This window comes from Alternaria metachromatica, assembly GCF_023757995.1.
Source record: "Alternaria metachromatica strain BMP 0045 chromosome Unknown scaffold_49, whole genome shotgun sequence".
Lineage (NCBI taxonomy): Eukaryota > Fungi > Ascomycota > Dothideomycetes > Pleosporales > Pleosporaceae > Alternaria > Alternaria metachromatica.
In genome coordinates this window covers 22624-36118 of record NW_026055540.1, presented here as the reverse complement: position 1 = coordinate 36118, position 13495 = coordinate 22624, and the positions used below count along the sequence as shown (strand labels likewise).

The following is a 13495-nucleotide window of genomic DNA, read 5'->3' as shown; positions in this document are numbered from 1 at the left end:
TGCAAAAAAGCAAAGTGTTGGTTTCAACACAAGCGGGGTCTGCGAGTATACCCCGCCATCGCTCCGGACGCTCATGGTTGCCATTTCACCCCAACACCGCCAGAAAGATACTCCCACATCATTTTCGAACGCAAAAAATGGCAAAAAGAGCAAAACAAGCAGTTTGACACGAGTGGGGTTCGAACCCACGCACATTTCTGTAGTAGAGATCCAAGCAGGGCTTAAATCTACCGCCTTAGACCACTCGGCCATCGTGTCTGATGGAGAAACTGGACAAATTTTGGAGATAGAACATTTATATAACCGGCAGAACAGCACAGGAGCCGTGCCGTAGGCATGAAGGGAAGGATTCGGTGATGTTTGGTGTCTTTGTTGTGATGCGGGGTAGTAGAGGGGCAGGTCGACTTTGGTAGAACAACGACTTTGTGGCGTGGAGACAACGTTCAAGAGAATGCAGTACCGGCATAAACACACTGAATCAAATAAGTCTAGACAGGTAGTTCATCTTCAACAACTACTCGAAACACACGGACGGATACATCAGGCCAAACGAGTGCATTAGTTAGAACCGTGCCCTAGTTATCCCTATCATGTACAAATCCATAAACAGCACTACACTATATACAACTCAGCCATTACATTCCGATCCGGACCACAAGAACCTAAAAGCTCAATACACTACATCTTCATCTCTCACATTTCCGTCTACGCAACCCATCGCTTACCAAGCGTCTGCGCCGCCTTCGCATCATCAGGGTTATTCTGAGCTAGCGCCGAAAGAATAGACGCAACATCATCCTGACGCTTCTCGATATCGCGGCGCGCAGCAGCAGCAGCCTCAGGGTCAACCTCTGCAAGCGCATCAAGGCAGTGTGCTGCATCGACGTCCTGGCGCTTCTCGACGTCGCGGGTCTCGATATCGCGACGGGCAGCCGCAGCGGCCTGGGGGTCGACTGCGGCGAGATCATCGAGGCAGTGGGACACGTCCTGGCGCTTGGTGACTGATTTGGGGGTGGAGCTCATAGCGGGAGCAGCGGCCGCGGCGTCATCGGGGTTGTTCTGCGCGAGGGCGGCAAGGATGGAGGCGACGTCGTCTTGACGCTTCTCCATGTCGCGGACGTCGATGCTGCGGCTCTTGATGTCGCGGCGGGCTGCTGCTGCGGCCGCGGGGTCGACCTGCGCGAGGTTGTCGAGGCAGTGGGATACGTCGTCCTGACGCTTGGTGGTGGATGTAGAGGACATGGCCTGCTTGGCTGCGGCGGCATCGTCGGGGTTGTTGGCCTCGAGCGCGGCGAGGATGGAGCTCACGTCGTCCTGACGGCGGAGCTTGACCTTCATGGCTGAGGCGGCGGCATCGGCATCTTCGGGGTTGTTCGTGCGGAGAGCCTCGAGGATGGAGGCAACGTCGTCTTGGGGGCTGGCTGGGATGTGTTAGATGGGTGTCCAATGAAGCATACTTCTTCATGCTTATCAAAACCTACCGGTAGCGAAGACGGCGCTGGAGAAAGCAGCAACGGCGACAAAGGCTGTGTAACGCATGTTTGCTGATTGGAGTTTCGGAAGTATTGGTAGTGAGAGTAGTTGAAATGGAATAGAAGTGACCGGCACAGATATTACAAGATGATAGTACTGATAGGATGTTATTTGCTCAAATCAACTCAAGAAGACATCGAGCTCTAAATACCACAGTCCGGAGAGGTGATACCCGCACAGCCAAACATCTAAGCTTCGCCGCGTCAGATGTGGAAGCTTCTCACGAAACCCACCTTACCTAGTTTCACGGTCTTGGTACGAGCCGAGTATGAAGATGCACCATTGCAGTATTCGAATGCATTGCATGTTCCGCAGTCAGCAAGGAAGAGTGTGGTTGTTTGGTTTCCGATGTCCGGTCCTGGGAGGCGGGTTGGAGCGTTCACGTATCGTGTTTCGAAAACAGCCTCACCATCTACCCAGACGCAGATCTGAAACAACGCAGCCTCGGTATCTCTATACGACTTGCGCAGCAGCTCTTGCTTCTTCTGTGACCGTAGCAGGTATCACGTCGATCTGGGACCAAACGCGGAGGCTCTGGAGACGTGCGCCGCGCGGACTTTGCAATGCGACGCTGCGTGCTGGTCTGCTCCCGGTTAGCCACAGCATCGTCGTGCCTAGATGATCGCTATAGACGCGGCCCTTAAAAGTCTCATAGTCTCCATCATTCCTTCTCATATGGGATAGTGTATTACGCGCGGGTTTCGATCGGATGAGGGTCGTAGTGACGTGCGGAGTTCGCGGAGGCTGGGATCGCTTTCAATTCACAGAGGTACAAGCAGTATTGACTGCGTACTGCTGTCTATCAATTGACAGTCAGCTTGGTACTTCAAAGTAATGTTGCTAAGCTCGTACCTGGTGCCCGTGGCCTCTATTGTGCCGCGGGTTGTCAAACAATAACAATGGGAATACGGTTACCATCTCACCCACACGATATGGGCTCCTAGATATCCAGGTACAAGACGCAACCTGCCTTGACTGAGTTCCAGAGTCAAGGCTTCTTTGTCGCCTGTTCATTCTCCAGCTTGCGCTCGCGGTAGCGGGTCGTACCGAGGCAGCCTCGAAATCGCGGGGTTCTGGGGTAGACCATTGCGCTGTCCACCTGCGGCGGGATGAGATGGACTATCCAGTCTAAGTAGTTAACAAGCTCAAGTCGAACTTCGACATTGTAGTGGGGTGGGCAGCATTGAGCACCCATGGGCTTGCGAGCGAGCTCGAGCGAAAGCTTGGCATGACCAAGTCTCAATATCGGACAGCTCGAACAGCAGTAGCTCATCACGGAACGTGGCACGGGTATTGACAAGCGTCGGCATTGGTTCTGAGGGTCCATTCGAGTCCATTGAGTTCAACGTCAGTCATCCGCACATGTCATTACCATAGCTACAGCTTCCGCACATATACCTGGGTAAGGAAAGCGAGCCGTGGTGGTAGCTTGCTCTTCAGATTGCTCGTCTAAAGTACATGTTTTACACAATCTGACCGGCCACTAGAGTAGGAAAAGAGGTAGTAGTCGTCCCTATGCACACACCCATCCGCAAGAAAAGTTTTCCACCTTGCGGCACCCCCATACCGTTGACCCCAAATGTCCGGCAGTCCATGCAATGCACACATCTATGCGACGTAGAGGAGCAAGAAGGACATCATGAGCGCGAAAAGACCAGTGGCCTCAGCGAAGGCGAAACCGAGAACGGCGTACTGGAAGAGCTGACCCCTGAGGGAAGGGTTGCGGGCAACACCCTGGATGAGACCACCGAAAACCGTTCCGATACCGACACCGGCACCGGCAAGACCGATGGTAGCGAGACCGGCACCCTGGATCTTGGCGGCAGCGACCATGGCGGCAGCGGTGGACTCGGCGACGATGCCACGCTTCTGGATGACGTTGCGGGCGGCGTTGTTGCGGAAGGCGCTGCGGGCAGCGACGAGGGTGTTCTGCTGGGGAGCGCGGGCTGCAAGATGATGGTCAATGGCTGCTTGATGAGCTTGCAGAGCTCAAACCCAATGGCTTAAGCTGCTGCGGCAGGCGCGAGACATACCAGCGTTGGAGAAGCCACGGGCGGCCACGCGGGCGGCGCCGAAGGAGCGAGCGATGGCAACCATGGTGATGGTATTGACGGTCGGAGTGGAGATGAGTTGGAGATGAATTGGTCCTTCAATGGATGGGGAGTGGTGGGAGGAGGATGGAGGAGGTGGATGCAAAAACTCGCTGAAGGGTTGATTAGCCGCCAAGAGTCCGTGCGGGAGCTCACATCGGGTTAGCGCTCCCCGTTTACTCCCGACAACCTTTACCTCGTCGACCGTCGTGAAGTTTTTGAGAGTACTAATGACTTCTCCTAGCTGCCCATAGTCCTCCTAAGTCAGGCGAGGATGTTGGGGAATTCTTGAGAGCCTGAACTGTTCACAGAGTTTGCAATCGCTTTGCAACCGCTCCACAAACATTCCCCTCAACCGACACAACCGATCTTAGAGGTACCACGACATCATTACATCAATGCACATCTGAACACAATGTGTCGTGCGAGTATAAACACGAAGCCCAGTCAAACCATGCAAAAATCTTAGTAGAGATCTTTCTCTCTGGTGTATAGGCGCTGACACGTTGTTTATATTAGTCCTAAACCTCATCTGTGGGGTACAGATAAGATGCGTAAATACTGTAAGGACTGCGGAATACCTGCTAGCGACAGTTATTCAGATCAATTACAAGAATCCGGAAAAGCTTGTATAGCAAAGCCAAAGTCGAAGCATTCAAGTACGATGTTCGCGAGGCTTCACAGAGTGTCACCACATAACTGATGGGTGGGAACCAGATAATTCATTTTGCATGACACACTTGTAACGCAGCTATGATGTGTACACAGATAAGAATATACTTTATCTCGTACATGTTCACACAATTGAACGTCATGCCATGTGGGCTGCAAGCAATATAATTGTGGTATCTGGTGTTAGTCGTTCGTTCAAAATCATTAGAACTCATCATGGATGTCACTGCACACAATCTCTCACTACAAGACACGAAAGAACAAACTGTAGTGCTCACATCGAATTCAACGACGAAAGCTATTCCCATATAAGACTTTTGGTAAACATGACCCTTCCCACCTCATCCCATCCATGCCAACCATCTACCCATCCAACCATCCCATCCATATCGGCCGTAACAGCCCACCGCATCTCCTCGCATCAGCACTTGGTATCGGACTCAAAAAAGAAAGATTACAATACAGTCACAGCCCCGAAGGACCATGATAAGAAGTGGTATCGGACATTAGATGGTCGTAAAGACCGAGCGCAGAGCAGACGTCGACGCCCAACTCTCGTCGCAGGGAGATCACAGCAGGTGCGACTCGATCACTCCCCGCATGCGTGAAACAGTCATTAGTTGATAAAAGGAAACGCCTTGTCAGGAAACAGTTGTGCTTATTCGACCATTGCGCTAATGGGCGTGCCAGCGCGGCTCTCGTCCACGAATTCGCTCATCTTCATCTTCTTGTGTCGCGGGCTTTCGGCCTCGATCTCGTCCAGCCGCCTCTTCAGGTCCGCTTCTCGCTGCTTGGTCTCTTCGAGCTCTTGCCTCAGGGTTGATTCTGTTTGTCGTGCTGACTGCTCGCTCTGTTCAAGCTCGCTAACACGGTTGCGGAAGAGGTCGTTGATGAGCTCCATCTCCGAGACGCGTGTCTTGAGCGCAGTGTTCTGAGCGGCAAGAGTCTCGTACGGGAGAGGGGCTTCGAGGTGGGAGCCGTTGATCGAAGAGTTGGCGGGGGACGGAGCACGGATGCCAAAGCCTGGCAGGGAGGGCGAGTGGAAGTCACCGCCATGCAGGGCCTGCTCGAACAAGTGTGATGGTGCGATGTTGGAGGGGTGGTTGAAGTTCGGGGTACCGGTGCGGGAGATGGGCGATTGCGAGCGGTCGGAGAGTCCAGAAGAGATCTTGCCAGATGCGCGGCGGTGCTGGGCTAGGGCTAGCTGGCCATCAGCATCGGGATGCGCGGCAGGAAGACCACCTTGGTCGCTTGTCTGTCATGTGTTAGTTGTGAAGGAGTCGTGGATTGACTTGCATACCCGCTTGCGTCCACCTGGTCCGCCAGTCTTGACGCGGTTCCGGCTCTTAATGACATCTGTCTTCAGACTAATGGGTCGCGGACGTCCGTGTAGCTTCAAGAAGAGACCACAGGCATTGCAGAGAACAGCGCCAGATTCGTCGCGGCGCCAAAGAGGGGTGGTGGAGGTTGCGCAGTTTTGGCAGGACGGCTGCAGATTGTCAGCAGGAGCACTTTAGTGTTGCCAAAATCCCTCAGGCTCGTCTCTGGACGACATCGCAAAAGAATGCGATGCGTCGAGGTCGCCTCGAGCGCGAGGCCAGAAGAAGTAGATAATGGCTACCTATCGATAAGAGGATAAGAGACAAATCGGCGTCTGACATGGAGCCATGACGCCAACATCGCAATCGTACGTACCGGAGAGCCAGCCTGACCACCAGCGGTTGCGGGCGCAGAGGTTGCATAAGTCATGCTGAGGCCATTAACGGGTTTACTGTTCTCCATGGTTAGCGAGGGCTGGAAAAGAAGTCGCGAAAACGCCAAGCTTTCAGTGATAAGCAGCAGGTGCGAGCGGAACGGCCGGCGGTTTGAGCCGCCGACGCAACTGCCAGTCTGGAGCCATTCACCACGCTCTCATATTTTACGATAAGTGAATACAACACCGCGAAAGTGTTCACAAATATTCTGCTAGAACATTTTGCAAAACCCTTTCCGGATCCGTGCTGTACAGACTTGTCCCACCTACCGCAACGAGAGCCTGGGTAATTCTGGGTACGTACCTAGGGGGTGAAGGCATTCTCTTCTCGGGCGTATCTCTCCTCATATTATCATTACTATCATTACTGTTCATATTCGCAGCGGGGCAATTCGACGCAGCCGACGCTAGCGTAGCTAGTGACGGCAGCTGAATCGAGGCATTGCTGCCATGCCTTTGTTGGGTGTAGGAAGCCACGGTCGAGCTTGAGGACGGTCGTGATCTATCGTGGCCGATCGACGGCAGCTTGTCGTCGAAGTTGGCGGTGGTAGACGTCTTGAAGGCGGGCAGGTCGAAAACCTGCAGGATCGAGGGTCTGCGGAACGAATCGTCGACCTGGGGCCGAGGGAGGATGGAGGTAGCCAGTGCGGAAGCCGTGATGGGTGTATTAGGTCGAGAAACGCGTGGCGCTCCTCGAATAGCTGGTAATGTATCGGGTGGGAATGCCTGGAATGTCGAATGCGCACGTTTTGATGATGTACACCAAACAGGACGCGAGCAAGCGGATGGAGCTTCAAAAGAGTGTGTGTATTAAGTAAGGGAGCGACTGTAAAGACTGAAGGACAGAAAAGCAACAGCTACAAAGCAGTGTTGAAAGAGTGTGTCTGTCTGTTGAGAGGAATGAGCACGAGATTGAGCTACCAGGTACGCGATCCGTTCTCTGCGCTTTGGTGATAGGGGTCCCTCCGTATCGATAATACCCACCTTATTTAAAATTAGGATCTAACCACCTGCATGACCTCAGAACGCTGCCCGCAAGTGTCCCTCCAGTCTCTTTTGAGCCGGGCCGTTTTCCTGCAGTCGTACAAGCTTCAGCATGGTAATCTGAACCATACGGTGACCTCTCGAGCGATTCAGCCCTTATTCACAAGCAAGCATAGCACATTTCACACGCATTCAGCCTCCACAACGGCGCTCAATATTGCCACGCCCGGTCCTACAGGACCCACGAACAAAGGGTCGTTGAAACGAAACAACCGTCCCGTCAGGCGCGTGATGGTTCACGCTGACCGGCGCTTATGGTATTGCCCCTGAGGCTCAATTACGCTAGTCCCACAGCGGCCATGCACGTCTGTGCGCGTACCTTTCACTAGACCAATCACGTCCATCTTGTCTCCGGCTTGTGGCTGTCACGTAGATAGGGAGGGTTCAAATTGGATAGACAGCCGTAGCGCGAACTATCGCACAGTCTGGAGAAGGGCATTTTCAGGGTCTCGCATCGGGAAACCAAGGATATACCAGTACGGCTTTTGTTGAAAGATCACTTGATCTTAGGAATAGCGTTTGGGCAACAACGGTAACCCCATGGAATGTATCCCTGCCAGCTGCACGGTGATTATGACTATCTACCAAAGGAGAACCAACCTTTCTTGGCTTGCGGCTTCTCCTCCTTCTTCTCCTCAACCGGCGCCTCTTCTGGCTCTGGCTCAGGCACCTGCGCTTGCGGCGTGCGCCCGGGATACTCGACGTAGTTCCATGCCACATCGAGGAATAGAGGCTTGACCGGTACCGGCTTGATCTTTGGAGGCCATGTGACTAGGTTCTTCAGGTCAACTGAGCCCGACGATGGATACTCGTTCAGTCGCTCAACAACGGGCGCTGCATTTGCCAGCCCAGCCTTGGACGCGGTATCAGAGTTTGCGAATAGTTGCGACAGCGCCACTACACCCCGGTAGTGCGAGTTCAGGTTTTCGAGGTTCTCCTTGAGCGTCTTTGTCTGCTCCTCGGAGACTTCCATCTTAGGTGCGTTGGATGTTGAGGACGCCTGGGATTGTGGAGCAGATGCTGCTTGGTTTGCCAGTGTCAACGCCCTGTTGCAAAGCGCTAAAGCTTGCTTTGGCGTTGATAAGAATGCGTACGAGTGTGATAGATTCAAGCACTTCAGCGCCTGGAAGTATGCACGCTGTCCGTCGAGTTCGGAAATGAATCCGGTATCGCGAGCAGCACCCCTGAGGTCCTTGACCGAGTCAATACTTTGCAGGATTGCATCGTACAAAGCGATGCGCTCCCGTAAGCGCGCCAGCTTGCGGCCAGTGGGCTCTTCCCGTTCGACCCATTCCTTGCCGTCTTTACGCGGTCGGCGCGGCTTTTGCGGAGGATTCGCGGGGAACGTGAGGCCGTCGTCTTTGCCGATAAGCACTCGGTTGCGCCCGACTCGCCACGAAATGAGATCGTAGTTGACCGCTAGATTCGTGACACGGAGATCCTGCATGCGCGCATCGCCCTCATCGACACCTTCCTTCTCAAGCTCCTCAATCGCCCTTCGTGTTGCGTCGACCGCGTCTTGGCTCGCAATGAGGATGTCATCGTAAGCGTTGGCTCGGTCTTTGGGCGATGAGTTGGAGGTTGTAGACTGGTCAAGGGCGGCGGAGGCGGTATCGACAGATGCTAGAGCCTGGCCAATCGCTGCGTCTACTACGTTTGCTGTTCGGCCGCGCCACGTAATCTGGGTGTCTGTTGACTATTAGCGATACCCTCTGGTTCAATCGGTGCTGCTTACGGGACGAAGCTGCTTCCTCTTCCTTCAGGGCTGCTGAGTCGAGCTTCTCCACGGCCTTGACCAGCTCTGCGTCGTCCTTTGGGAAGTACTTTGTCGCAACAGTCGGGACACCCACTGTACGCGGGATGCGACTCTGATAGGCAGCATAGCGGATGCTGGGGTCGGTAGTGCCTGCCAACACCTCTTTGAACAGGTCCTTCCTCGTAGCCTTCAGCAGTGCGCTGTAGATGACTCGCGCCGCAGAGTACTTGGTGAGGCACGGGGCCCAGCGCTGGGGCGTCGCGTTCTTGCTCTTGATGCCCTCGGCTTGCTTCTCAAACTCATGCGCTCCAGCCAGAGTGTAGGCATATGCCTTTGCTTCCAGCACGTCTGTCTTTGATGCTCCGCTTGCACTCGTGTTGGAGATGAGTTCGATAACCTGGTTCGCGTATTGTGTAGCCTTGTGTAAGCGCGAGAGGATGTGTTTACGCGTAGAGCCGGTGATGTTCTTGTCGGCGTTCTCGTCGGAGTGAGAGGCTTTCATAGCCATGGCCTGCGCCCATGCCCGTTCCGAATTCAGCAGGAGCAGGTGAAGAGCCCTGTCATAGTCAGCTTCTAGCATGCGCCTCCTACACGTGACTCGTACTCATTGTTGTTCTTGATATCCTCCGCCGTGACCGGGGCCTTTGCAGCATATTTCGCGTTCTTGGGTGTTGCCCGTCCGAGTTTCTTGTTCACAATGCGGAGACGTCGCGACAACTGCTCATGGTAGGTATTGTAATCACCGATGAGGAACGCCGACTCCCGGTAGTCGGTCACGAACTTGGTGATATCCATGGCCGGGCAGCTGGTGTTGAGTGCAACTGTGGGGATGCGGCTGATGTGGAGGGGCATCAATTGGCGAGCTATCCATGGCCCTGCCAAGCGAATCGGAATCTCAGGTCATGGTCGCGCCGTAAACTTTTCGAGACATCATAGACATCGGGCCCGCCACTGCCACACGCGCTACTCGTTCTTTCCCTTGTGTCTTTTGCTTTAGTCTTGTTCTTCTGGGTCAGCACTCTATACATTGTCTTTCCCCTCCACCGCTTTTTCTGTACAGTAGTCCTCATCGCATAGCTGGAGGCATGCACGAGTGTGGGCAAACCCCAACACCCAATCCTCTCGCCACCATATCTAATAGTTCCAGTTTATAGAATTTCTCACAGCCTCTGGTAATCTGCGCCGGCCCCATCTGCGCTTTCTACAGTCCAGGTGATGCTCGAGCGTGCTTCGACATGCCTCGAATCCGGCGGACGCCAGCTCTTGCGCCCTCCGAAGCCATATCTACGCAGTCGGCGCACGTTGCACCCAACCTCTCGGCACCACGGTGCAAGCGATCTCAGTCTCTCGTCTTGGCAGGCCGCATTCCCGACTATCCAAGAAACAAGTGGTGATGGTGGCAATGGAGCGGCGAACAAGGCCAATACATACCAGAAAACACGCGAGGGTCCAATGCTCGACTTTCTGTACCCGGAAAAGACCCTGGCGCTTCTTGGAAGACTATCCGTAAACCCGCTCAGTTCAATGGAACAGAGGCGACGACAGCCGTATGCGATTCGAGTCCGCCATTTTTCGACGATACAGGCGCAACCTGTGCAGGATGAATCACAAATGGATGCGGATAGGGTAGAACAGGCCAAAAAAGATGCGGTAGAGCTATTACAAGGGTCGGATGCAGTCATGGAATTGCAGAATTTCCTAGATTCGCCGCTACCTGAGAAGCAAGAGTTGGCCTGGCAGTTGTACACTAGCATTCCCGAAGATCGCTTGGCGGAAGTAGAGACACTGCAAGTACAGCTCCTGAACTATCTTGTCCAGGACGGTGAGCCTATATCACCGGAGCGAATCCTTCAGGTATTTGACGCGCTTCGCCCAGCCGCTCGACGGCTATCATCACATCGAGCAGCTATCAAAGCCTACGTTGCATTAGGGATGATAGGGCCGGCAGTTCGACAATATGACAAGCTCGCCAGGCCCATTGAATCAGGAGGTCCTAGTCAGATTCTGCTGCATAGTGGCATAGATGCCATCCTTCGACGAGCCGTACTCGACGAGCAGTGGGAACTCGCGTTTCGTGTCTTCAGAGAGTTCCATCGGAAAGCGCATTCCATTCGTGGTACTCCCACATACCACGCGATTCGCACCGGCAATACACTCCCAGAATTGTGGGGTCAGGCTGCAACATTACCAGAACTTCTGGAACATTTCGAGTCTTTCTTGCGTTACGTCAGGGAGTTTCAACACGAACTCACATCTACGCCATCTCGAGAGCGTGATCTGGCCTGCTTTGTCATGTCCTTCGTACCTCACGTAATGGATCGCGTCTTGCTTGCAGAAAAATTCGACGATGATTTTGTTTGGGATTACTTCATCGGGCTCTTTGATAGTCTCCACTCTCTAAATCTCCCCACTTCAACTTGCTACGAGCACGCGATTCGAAAGATGTTGGACCTTCCAAAATACCGAGAATACACCAACCAGCGAAAGATTCCGCTCGAGCTATATAGAAGATACCGGCAACTTTATCTCTATGGGGACGAAAGCACTTCCGAAGGGCCACCATCACGGGTCTTGATCAGGTCTATGATCTATCAGCATTCTTCGAAAGGCGGCCTGGGACGTGTTCAGGATCATCTACACGATTTACGCACCTGGTACCCAACTAAGCCGCTACGGTCTGGTCTTCTCAAGTACCTGATTCGTACGTATGCCAGGGTTGGTAATGTGGAGAAGGTGGACGAATACGTCAATGAGCTTCGATTACATCACCCAGACGAAGTGACAATCAGCGTTCTGTCATCACTTCCGTATGTGTATGCACGACGCGCGGATGTCGATGGCACCATCACCCAGTTCAAACGCATACACGAGGAGTTCCAGATGACCCCGGATACTGCTTGTTGGAATATTTTACTGCTTGCCTACGTCCGTTCCGAGGACCTCGATGGTGCTCTGGAATGCTTCAACAATTGCTTGGACTATGGCGTTGCACCAGACGTGAAAACTTTCGGGCCTCTGCTCGACTTCTGTGCCCATAGAGGTGATGTTGAGGCTTTCGAGACACTCTTCTCCAAAGCCAAGCAGATGGGGATACAACTTGACACGGATGTTCGTGCAAGAGCGGGCTATGTCGAAGCATTTCTAAATGCGGGTGATCCAGAAGGTGCCGAAGCGATCGCATATGGCATGCTCAACAGTTATAAGGCAGGGACACTTCACGGATACCCTCTCTCACACACATGGAACTTGTTGATCCAACGACGCGCCATGGACCGCGACCTAGCGGGTAGCAGGCAGCAATACAAACTCATGGTCGATAACAACATCCCGCTGGATAGCTGGACTTTTGGTAGTCTAATGCGAGCATTAGTCGAAGTAAAGCAGACTAACGCTGCTTACAAACTGCTGAGAGTCACAATGCCGGAACAAGGATACCGGGTCCATGCACTTCACTACGCCATAGTGATGACCGGTTTCTTGAGGGAGGGGCAGTATCAACTAGCTGTGGAAGCTCACGAAAGGATGAAGGCGCGCCAGGTTCCTCAAACCGAGAGCTCCCGCCAAGCTTCACTACAAGCGCTTGGTATGGCTGATTCTCGGCAGCTAAAGAGGAGGGGAGCCAAACATCCAAACTACAAGCTTCTTCGGGTCGAAGAGGCTCTTGAAGAGATGCTCGTCTCCAGTACAGCGCAGGAGATTGCGCACCGACAACCTGTACACGAACGATTTGACGATGTGGACAGCTTCGATGACCTTCGAGCGTCCTACTATGGCCTGATGATCTCGCTCTATAGCGCCAGATCAGCGTATAAACTCTGCAAGAAGCTTTTCCAAAAGGTCGAAGCAATGGCAGCAGATTCCGGCACCTACGCTATACCACTAACCCTGGTCACGTCGATGATGGAAGCGCATCTCAAGGCAAACAACCACGCCGAAGTCGCAAACTTCTGGGACCTCGCGCGCACTTCCGCGGCAAAACTCACCAAGACCTTCCACCAAGCCGTGAACCAGAGCGCCCCTGTCCCAGACGACACCTCCATCACCGACCCTTTAATCCTCCAACGCTTCCAAGAAGCGCACATCTCCGACAACCGGCGCCAGATCCTCGCCAAGCCCGCCCGCATCTACATCCGCAGTCTCCTCGCGCAGTCCGACACCGACAACCCCACCGCCGCGCAAGACGCCCAACGCACCATCCGCGACCTCCTCGTCAACGGCTTCACAGTCGACAACCTCACCTGGAACGAACTCATCCAGCAACTCATCCACCGCAACCACATCATCGACGCCTTCTCCATCTGCGAAGAATACCTCATGCCCCGCTTCCCGGGTTGGCGCGAACTCATCCCCAACTTCATCCGCAACGACCGCAAAGGGTTTCAGTGGATGGAGCTGCGTCCCAATGATCTCAATAAAGCTAGTGTGCTGCCGCGGTATAAGACTATTATTTTGTTGGCGAAGGCGTTTGGCCAGGTTAAGAGCGATGAGAGGAATGGGGTTGGGTATGATGAGGAGGCTGGGGCTTGGTTGGCGGAGGTTATTGAGGGGAAGGCGCCGTTGACTATGCGGGCTATTGATTCTATGCCGAGGACTTTTGATAAGTTGCAGCAGAGGCATTTTGGGGTTTTGTAGATGGTGAGGGAGGTG

At 53.7% G+C, this 13495-nt stretch overlaps 5 protein-coding genes and 1 non-coding gene across 6 annotated transcripts; 1 reads left to right on the top strand and 5 right to left on the bottom strand.

Moving 5' to 3' along the window:
• Window positions 1-164: 164 nt before the first annotated feature.
• On the bottom strand, window positions 165-258 carry J4E83_010672. Its single transcript has one exon. It is a non-coding gene; the product is annotated as a tRNA-Leu (tRNA).
• A 447-nt stretch (window positions 259-705) lies between these two features.
• On the bottom strand, window positions 706-1539 carry J4E83_010671 (uncharacterized protein; the record flags this gene model as incomplete). Its single annotated transcript, XM_049337552.1, has 2 exons — window positions 706-1421; window positions 1482-1539. 2 exons carry the CDS (start codon window positions 1537-1539, stop codon window positions 706-708), a joined length of 774 nt encoding a protein of 257 aa, XP_049183311.1.
• A 1602-nt stretch (window positions 1540-3141) lies between these two features.
• Window positions 3142-3630, bottom strand: J4E83_010670 (uncharacterized protein; the record flags this gene model as incomplete). The annotated part of the gene is made up of 2 exons (XM_049337551.1): window positions 3142-3479; window positions 3567-3630. 2 exons carry the CDS (start codon window positions 3628-3630, stop codon window positions 3142-3144), a joined length of 402 nt encoding a protein of 133 aa, XP_049183310.1.
• Window positions 3631-4953: 1323 nt separating this feature from the next.
• Window positions 4954-6077, bottom strand: J4E83_010669 (uncharacterized protein; the record flags this gene model as incomplete). The annotated part of the gene is made up of 3 exons (XM_049337550.1): window positions 4954-5550; window positions 5596-5784; window positions 5991-6077. 3 exons carry the CDS (start codon window positions 6075-6077, stop codon window positions 4954-4956), a joined length of 873 nt encoding a protein of 290 aa, XP_049183309.1.
• Window positions 6078-7669: 1592 nt separating this feature from the next.
• J4E83_010668 (uncharacterized protein) lies at window positions 7670-9643 on the bottom strand (the record flags this gene model as incomplete). Its single annotated transcript, XM_049337549.1, has 3 exons — window positions 7670-8781; window positions 8828-9405; window positions 9453-9643. 3 exons carry the CDS (start codon window positions 9641-9643, stop codon window positions 7670-7672), a joined length of 1881 nt encoding a protein of 626 aa, XP_049183308.1.
• Window positions 9644-10063: 420 nt separating this feature from the next.
• On the top strand, window positions 10064-13480 carry J4E83_010667 (uncharacterized protein; the record flags this gene model as incomplete). The annotated part of the gene is made up of 1 exon (XM_049337548.1): window positions 10064-13480. The coding sequence occupies one exon, from the start codon at window positions 10064-10066 to the stop codon at window positions 13478-13480; it is 3417 nt and encodes a 1138-aa protein (XP_049183307.1).
• Between the last annotated feature and the right edge of the window lie 15 nt (window positions 13481-13495).